Source organism: Canis lupus, chromosome 23 (assembly GCF_011100685.1).
Source record: "Canis lupus familiaris isolate Mischka breed German Shepherd chromosome 23, alternate assembly UU_Cfam_GSD_1.0, whole genome shotgun sequence".
Lineage (NCBI taxonomy): Eukaryota > Metazoa > Chordata > Mammalia > Carnivora > Canidae > Canis > Canis lupus.
Window position 1 is genome coordinate 7,065,953 of NC_049244.1, and position 8,565 is coordinate 7,074,517.

At 42.3% G+C, this 8,565-nt stretch overlaps 1 protein-coding gene and 1 long non-coding RNA gene across 3 annotated transcripts in view; one reads left to right on the forward strand and one right to left on the reverse strand.

Moving 5' to 3' along the window:
• Nucleotides 1-1,658, reverse strand: part of TRANK1 (tetratricopeptide repeat and ankyrin repeat containing 1) — an 80,479-nt gene extending 78,821 nt beyond the window's left edge. Inside the window, exon 1 of the mRNA XM_038570369.1 lies at nt 1,416-1,658. Within this exon, the coding sequence (XP_038426297.1) occupies nt 1,416-1,546 (131 nt within the window). The 5' untranslated portion in view covers nt 1,547-1,658. The remainder of the gene's footprint in view (nt 1-1,415) is intronic.
• On the forward strand, nt 1,223-8,292 carry LOC111091865. 2 transcript variants are annotated; one of them, XR_005376843.1, is made up of 3 exons: nt 1,223-1,347; nt 2,299-2,585; nt 7,694-8,292. It is a non-coding gene; the product is annotated as an uncharacterized LOC111091865 (long non-coding RNA). The 2 variants fall into 2 exon arrangements; XR_005376842.1 differs by having other exon boundaries at nt 2,299-2,532.
• Nucleotides 8,293-8,565: the final 273 nt, after the last annotated feature.

Genomic DNA, 8,565 nt, shown 5'->3' on the forward strand with positions numbered 1-8,565 from the left:
ATGCCTCCTCTAACTGGAGCTGTTCCCAAAGTATGGTGTGGGAACCTCGAGGGGCCCTAGGACCATTTCAGGCAGCCCACAAGGTCAAGTATTTTCACAACAGTAGCAGGCTGAATAGTGGTCCCTAAAGAATATTACCTTTTCTTGGCAAAAGGAACTTTGCAGATGTGATTAATTTCTAAATCTTCAGGGGTGATTATCCCAGGGTAGGATTCAATCACAAGGATCCTTATGAGAGGCAGACAGGGAGAAGATAAGGCTACAGAACAGGAGACAGATACAATGCAACAGCACACTGGAAGGATGCACTTTTACGATGAAGTAAGGGGCCACAGGCCAAGGTGTGCAGACAGCCACCCAAAGCTGAACAAGGCAAGGAAATAGATTCTCCTCTGCAAAAGCCCAGCTCTGCTATGCCTCAGTTTTGGCTTCATGAGACTCATTTCGGACTTCCACCTCTAGAACTGTAAGGTAATAGATATGTATTGTTTTAAGCCACTAAATTGTGGTAATGAGCTACAGTGGTAAAGAGGAAATAAGACATTATGTGCCTTTTTCACACATTCTCTCATACGTGTTCAGGGAATCTTCCGGAGGCTACACAATGTATAATATCGTACTGGATCGCATGCAGAAGCAAATATGAGAAGTCAGATGTCTTCTATTGAGACAGATGTTAGAGAGCTCTGCAAAAATGAAAAATGTGCCACTCTCACAAAATTTTTGGGTTTGGAAAATACGCTTATCTTCCACATTATCACACATCTATCATACTACGCTTATATTTCACACTTATCTTAACACATTAAAATGTGTTACCCAGGTTAACACAGAATGAGCTCATTATTGGCATTTTAAGTAGGTGGATGAATACATATTTTAAATTTATCTCAGTTCTAAGTTCAAATCCAGGCTACATTGATGGCTACAACTTACATAAACAAAAGCTTTCAGGGGTCCTCTGTAGTCGTGAAGTGTGTTATGGTCCTAAAATGTTTGGGCACAGGTTGACTTGAAGCTGAAGGGGCGGGGGAGAGGTGAGCCTGAGCCCCCCTGGGGTACACACCACCATAGCCAGGGGACAGGTGGCACAGATAATCAGGAAAATGAAACAAATGACAGCTGAGAGCTCGGGGACTTGGATCCTCCCAGGAACTTTGATACCCACCACCAGACAAAGGGGAAGTTCTCCAGCATTTACCAACAGTCTCCCTGTGTTTCACTTTCTGTTTCTCTATGATTTAGTCTTCTCTGTGCCATTTCTGAGCTCATGCATAGGAAGTGGGAAGAAAGAAAACAGAAACTGGGCGGTGTGATACGAAATGAGAAGAAAACAGAAGTGACAGGGTGAGTTTCCATTTACTTAAAAAAACAAAAACAAACACCGAAGGTGGGGAGTAAATCCCAGCACTTACCCCCAGTGGTATAACTGCAGAAGAATCTGGATGGCTTCATCATACTTTCTGATGGCCAGAGAGAAGTTCCCATTCTTTAGAACCTGGTTGCCAGATTCTTTGAGCAGCTCAGCGTAAGCTGTGGGATCCATCCTGTGGGGAGACGGAGGACGGAGTTAAGGCTCTCTGCCAAGCCCTGTGTGGGGCCCCGGCTCTAGCCCTTCACGTCTGCATCACTGGGAGTCAGAGAGGCAGTTTGTTCACTCTGGCCCCACCCACCTGCGGAGAGCACATCCTGACAACGCCCCTTGCCACCAGGGGACCAGGACAGGGCATCTGATGAGACCATTTCTCCCCCAGTTCTTTTCTGACCTAGGTGGCAGCGACCAGAGGAATGCCATTTCTTCAGGCACCGAGGGAGCAGGCTGCTGCCACCCACGAGGCAGCTTACACCCCTCGGGTAGCGTCCACCCCCAGAAGGGGCAGCTATTCTCCAAACTGGCACTGTTGTTCCTTTCTTATTTACCCCCTGTTATGGCCCAGAAGGAGGCACTGTCCTCACTGTTCAGATGAGGAAATGGGCTCACTGAGGTTCAAATCACTTTGCCCAAGGAGCTGCTAATGGCATTCCCCGGTTCTGACCTCACGTCTGTTTCTGCTCTTGACCCCTGCGTTAGATCGCCTTTTGGTACAAGAAAAACTCAGTGGACAGTCCTTGCATTCTCTTGGGAGGGGGAAAAGCAGTGCTGAAGGCCTCCGTGTACAAGGGCCTAGGACACCGAGCCACAACCACTGCCTCTCCTGCCCTCCTCCCTTCCTTAAACACTATGAAATAAGCCTCAGAGTATTTGTCACTCAGATTACTCCTTTCAGGTCATAACTTCTGTCTTATTCATTTTTGTAGCCCTACAGACTAGCATATGGTGGGCACTTAAATATTTGTGGTGTAACCGATTGGAAGGCCAGCTCCAGAAGGTTGCCTGTTACGGATTCTCTGTGGTGTGGCCTGAGGAGTCAGAGACAGGTGCCCAGAGACCCATCTGCCTACGGAGTCCAGGAGTGTTTGCTGAGCAAAGGTAGTGGAAAGGAGAGGTCTTGGGAAACCTCGAGAAGGAGCCACCAAGGAGGCAGAGAAAAGGTGGGACTCAGAAGAGATGCCCCTTCACATCTCCTCCTCCCAGGAAAGGCAAGGTGGGAAGGGGAGTCTGGATTATGAACAAGGACAATTCCCGTGTTTGCATATGCCACACAGCTGGGAGTTGGGGGGGGGGGGGGGGGTCACATAATCCATTGGAGGGGTCTAACATTATTGATCTTAGATAATGATTATTATTATTATTATCGTTTCAAATCTTGGTGTGGGGTTCTGGAACAGGGCGAGCAGCAAATCTAAACAGATACAAGTGATGGCCTATTTTAAACCCATATGAGCTTACGAGGATAGGGTTTTGGAATGGCACTGCGTTCCACAGCCAGAGCTGTGAATCTGAATTGAGGCTCACGGTTTTTAAACAGGTCAGAGTACAAAATTTCACCCATACTTTCCATTAAATAATCTCTCAATTCCATGGCTCAAATTTATATAGAGATGATGGAGTTGAACATGAAGAAATGTTCAAGAATTGATTGACTACAGATGTAAACATGTTTCTCTTCCAAGTATTGTCAGCTATCTATCCAGTTTTTTAAAATGGCCATGATTAGACAACTAGGAAAAAGAAGTCACCATTAACCACCGACAGATTAATATGCCTCTTTTAATTTTTTTATTAAGTAATCTGTATGCCCAACATAGAGCTCAAACTCATGACTCTATGATCAAGAGTTGCATACTCTACCAACTGAGCCAGCTTAGCACCCCCATGTCTCTTTTAGAAATACCTTTCCAGTGCAAGAAAAGGCCAAGAATTTGTCCAGAATGTGTAAGGCCCTAAACACACAATTCACATAGGAATACAAATAATTTCTAAATATATGGAAAATGAATAAACAGGATCCCACTCACTGATGACCAAAGAAATGAAGAATTACAGCAAGGTGTCACTGGAAAATACTTTTAAAAATGACCTCAGATGTTGGGGGCTGTCATATGCTGTTTACAGGGGAAATATACTACATCATGGATAGATTTAGTCTCATAGATATTTACCACAGTGAAAAAGTGGAAATAACCCTAAATGTCCTATAACCCATAATGGATTTGAATCAGTTACAGAATATCCATATGCCACAAGACCACACAGTTAATTCAAAAATCAAGTTGTAAAAGAATACGTAATGATTGGCTAAGTTAGTAAATGAAAAATGCAGCCTACACAAATAGGTGTATAATTCCAAACTGAATTTTTTTTAAGATTTTATTTATTTACTTGAGAGAGTGAGACAGAGAAAGAGCCAGCACAAGCAGAAGAGGAGGGAGGGCAGAGGGAGAGGGAGAAGCAGACTACCTGAGGAGAAAGCCCGATGGGGGCTCGATCCCAGGACCCCAGGATCATGATCTGAGCAGAAGGCTGACGCTTAAGCAACTGAACCACCCAGGCACCCCCTAAATTGAATTTTAAACACACACGACATATTAAAAATATGCCAAAATGCTAACTAACAGCCACACCATTGGGATTAGGCAGGGTTTTAATTTTCCTTCTAGTGTTTTTCTGAATTTTCAACTGTTCTACAATGTACACCATTAATAATCAGGACATAAATGTTATTAAAATGAGACTCTTTAAGGGCTTACTGAAGAATTCAAACACAAAACATTTCTACTGTATTTATACATACAATAAAACTATTCATGTCAGAATTTGGGGTATTTTTTATACTCCTCTAGACACAAAGAATGAGCTCTTAATGTTAGGTAAGCAAACATCAGAGGTATTCCTTTGCTTGTTTCTGCTTTTTCTTGGTAAAAATCACATCACAGGAAATAGGGGGATTGCCAACCACACAGAAGGCTTTTTGCTTCTTAATAGGATTTATTGGCAATCACATTCTCATTACAGGGAGGAATGTTTTACATCTCTTCCTTAGAACACAGAGGGCTCAGCTGTTGGATCTTTTTTCTTTTTTAACAACTAGGCAGTCTGTTTATAGGATGAAATTGTTGAATACAAGTGGTAATGACAATGCTCGATATGTTCTGAGCAGCTCCTATGTGCTCTCCATCAATCATGCCATTTCATTCTTACAAGAAAGCTCATGAAGCAGTCATGATTGTCCCCATGTGACAGGGAAACTGGGGCTATTTGTCACAATTACATGGAAGGTGGCACTGGAATCCAAACCCAAGTGGTATGACTTTATACTCTGAAAAACCAAGACAGAGGGTCAAAGGTCAGCACCCAGTCAATCCCCAAGACATGTGATGATTTGGCTGGCACCCAGCGCTCACTTCCAGTTTCAGTGGTGGTATGAAAGCTAAGAGTAGACATAGCTTCATTGCCGTGGTGCGGCTTTCATTCACTTTCACTGTATCCTTATCAGAATTCAAGGTCCAGTTGTGGGGAGGTGTCGTGGGCTGCTCAGTTACACCCAAGGAAGTTAGAAACAAGAAAAATACAAATGCACTCAGTAGATTGTCAAACAGGCAAATCTGAAGCAAAGCAGATCCAGGTTGCTGTGGCTTTTATTACCTGCTGCATATTACACAGGAAATTCTATAACTGAATTATAGGAGCAGAGCAAAAACTGCAAACAGAGGTGGGCTTGGGGCCACTAATATGGGCAGAAGGAGGCTTCATCTTCATACACTATTTGAGTGCCACCCAAAATCTTGATAGAAAATTCATTTTTCTTGTTTTTTGTGGGGGTATTTTTCCCTTACTTATTAAAATCGTTTCAAAAGACCCCAAAAGCAGTAAATGATCTAAGATGAACTCTGAAATGCTGGGGATAGAGACAACTCCAAACGAGGCCAGGGAGAACAGTTCTTAAAACTGACTCCTTCCTACTCTCCATAGGAGAAAAGGCAGCCACAGACAGTCTGGGATAAAAATCCAAAGTCAAGAGGCACTTGGGTGGCTCAGTCAGTTAAGTATCTGACTCTTGGTTTCAGCTCAGGTCTTAATCTCAGGGTTGTGAGTTCAAGACCCATGTTGGGTTCCATGCTGGGCATGGAGCCTACATAAAATAAAATAAAATAAAATAATAAAATAAAATAAAATAAAATAAAATAAAATAAAATAAAATAAATCCAAAGTCAGAACTCATTCTGGGGAGCCCAATTTGTTTTCTTTGTCTTTCTTTCTTTTTTCCTGGGTGCAGAGACATAAATGCAGAAGCAAAGTAGAGATTTTCTTAAGAAACTCACTCACATTTTTATAAAAGGCCTGTGGAAAAGTATGAATTACTGGATCCAAGCCCCTACACCTGGGTATTTAAACAGAACAAGAAAGAGCAGACCATTGTGTTGGCCCCTCTCAGCTGTCTCACCAGCCTGCCCCAACCCATCAAAGCCCAGCTCAGTGACCTGCCATAAACCCAGGGTTGTCCCAATCCAGCCAATCCCCGTTATCAATCAATTTTAAATTATTCCACCTCAATTTATAGCCTCATTTATCCCCAACTACATGTACACCAAAGTCAAGATGGTGATTTGAAAAGCAGCTGATTTGTCCAGCTCCAAACTGCCCCTGTGAAATTTTATCCTAAAAGCCATCCATACTCCTAGCAAAAAAGTAAACACCACAAATATCTACCTCCCTGATATGCAGAGTCTCTTGATTGTTTTTAAATCTATGCCTCTTTTTGGCATATAACATTAGAGAATATAACATTAGAATATGGAGGGCGAGGCAGATCTCTCTTGAAAGTGATATTTAAAGCCAAGATCCAAAAAATGAATAGTTGGGGTATTGAAGGGTAGCGCAAGGAGAATGGTATATGCAAAGGCTCTGAACTTCACAGTTCAAGAACTGCCAGGGGTAGGGGACAGAAGTAAGGCTGGGAAGAGGTAATGGCCACCAAGAGAATGACCTGCAATCATGAAGGCCACCTGAGGGTCCTAGAACTCATCTTAAATGCAATTGGAAAAGCAGCACTGTCCATTACAACTTTCGATGATGCTGGGAATGTTCTGTTCTGTACCATCCAATACACTAACCACTAGCTATTACACACTGGAAATATGGCTGCTACAACTGAAGAAATGAAAATTTTATTTTATTAAATTTTCACTAACTTTAATGTATATATCTAATGTGACCAGTGACTGCTACCCTGGACAGAGCTAGAGGGTTTTGAGCTGGGGATAAATTAAAAACTAACTGCATTGTGCTAGTCCCAGGCAAGATGGGGAGAAATGGGCCAATGGAAGATAGATTTAGGCAGCAGATGGACTTCAGGGGAGGAAAGGGCAGGAAAAGTCGACTCCAAAGCTTTAAGTCAAATTTTACCATGCATTACAGAAATAGAAGCTCCAGTTTCAAACATAAATACGTATAATGTTGAATTCTCCTCTACCCATACACAGCCTGGTCCCTGAAGATAGCACTTCTGATGACCCTGAACCAAATGGGGCAAAGTATGTGCTCTCTGAAGTACACAATGTTGGAAACACACCAAAGACTGAGAGTGGATCACCTGTGACTATCAGGGATGTAGCAAATAGAAATCTATTCTACAGAGGAAAAAACAGAAGTATTGAGAGAAAATCTTCTCTACCATTTTTAAATGATTTTATGAAACTTATCTAATTTTTAAAGGATGATACTAATGTGAGAGTAGGCAGACCAGTGGAACAAAACAATATACAGAAACAAATATAGACTATGAAAAAACTTCACGTGGGATAAGGATGGCTTTTTAAGGGGCAACTGGGTAGCTCAGTTAGTTAAGCATCTGCCTTCCGCTCAGGTCAGGATCCTGGGATCAAGCCCAAGGTCAGGCTCTGCTCAGCAGTGAGTCTGCTCTCCCTCTGCTGCTCCATCTGCTTGTGCTCACTTGCTCGCTCGCTCTCGCTCTCTCTTGCTCTCTCTCTAATAAATAAATAAAATCTTCAAAAAATAAAAATTTTAAGAAAAGATCATTTTTTAATAGATGGTAAAAGAATGAATCACTTTGGTATAACTGGCTGGATATCTGGAAAAGAAATTAAATTTCTAACTTGTACCATGTGGTAGGCTGAACAGTAGACACACACGCCCCTACCAAAGATGCCCACACCCCAAAGCCTAGAACTTGTGACTCTGTAGATGTAATTTAAGATTATACACCTTTAGACAAGGATATCATCCTGGATTACCTGGGTGAGCCCAGTCTAATCATATGAACACCCAAAGCATGAAACTTTCTCTGACCAGAGTCAAGAAGATGCTAGAAGAAGACAGGAGAGATGCAACAAGATGTGGAACTAGAGAAAACCCAGACGCATCACAGACTTCCTTGATGATGGAGAGGAGGCAACATCAAGAAGAAGGTAGGTGTCCCTGGAACCTGAGAGAGACCTCTGGGTGATAGTCAGTAAGGGCACAGGACCTCCAATGCTACAGCTGCAAGGAACTGGATCCTACCAGCAATATGAATAAGCCTAGAAGGTGCTTCTTTGCAGACCCTCCCAGTAAAAGCCCAGTTAGCCAATACCTTGACTTCAGTCTTATGGAACCTGCCAAGTTAACCCAGACTTCTGAACTACTGACAGTGACACAATTCATTTATGTGGCCACCAAGTCTGTGATTGTTATGAGAGAAATAGAAAACCAATACAAATTGTGTAATAAAATGCACAGCAACATAAAGAACCTCAACAATACCATGATGAACAAAAGAAGCCAGACTCAAAAGAATGTATATTGTGTGATTTCACTTCAGTGACGTTCTAGACCTGGCAAATCTAAGAAATGAGAACAGTGGTTGCCTAAGGAGGGAGGGCTATTGATGGGAAAGGGGAATGGTTGCACTTTTGCAGGGAATGGAAATGCTCTATAGTAAAGCTCATTGAACAGTACACTTAAAATCTGTGCCTTTTATTACATGCAAGTATCTCGTTTTAAAAAAATGATTGAAAAAAAGAAATCATAAAAGCAGTAAGAGAAAATATACATACAAATTTTAGATCATCTGCAACTGCTCCAGGAGGAAATTTGGGAATACTGAGCCAAGTGACACATACATATAGCCTTTGACCTGGCAATTCCATTTCTGGAAACCAATCGTACAGACTGCACACACCGGA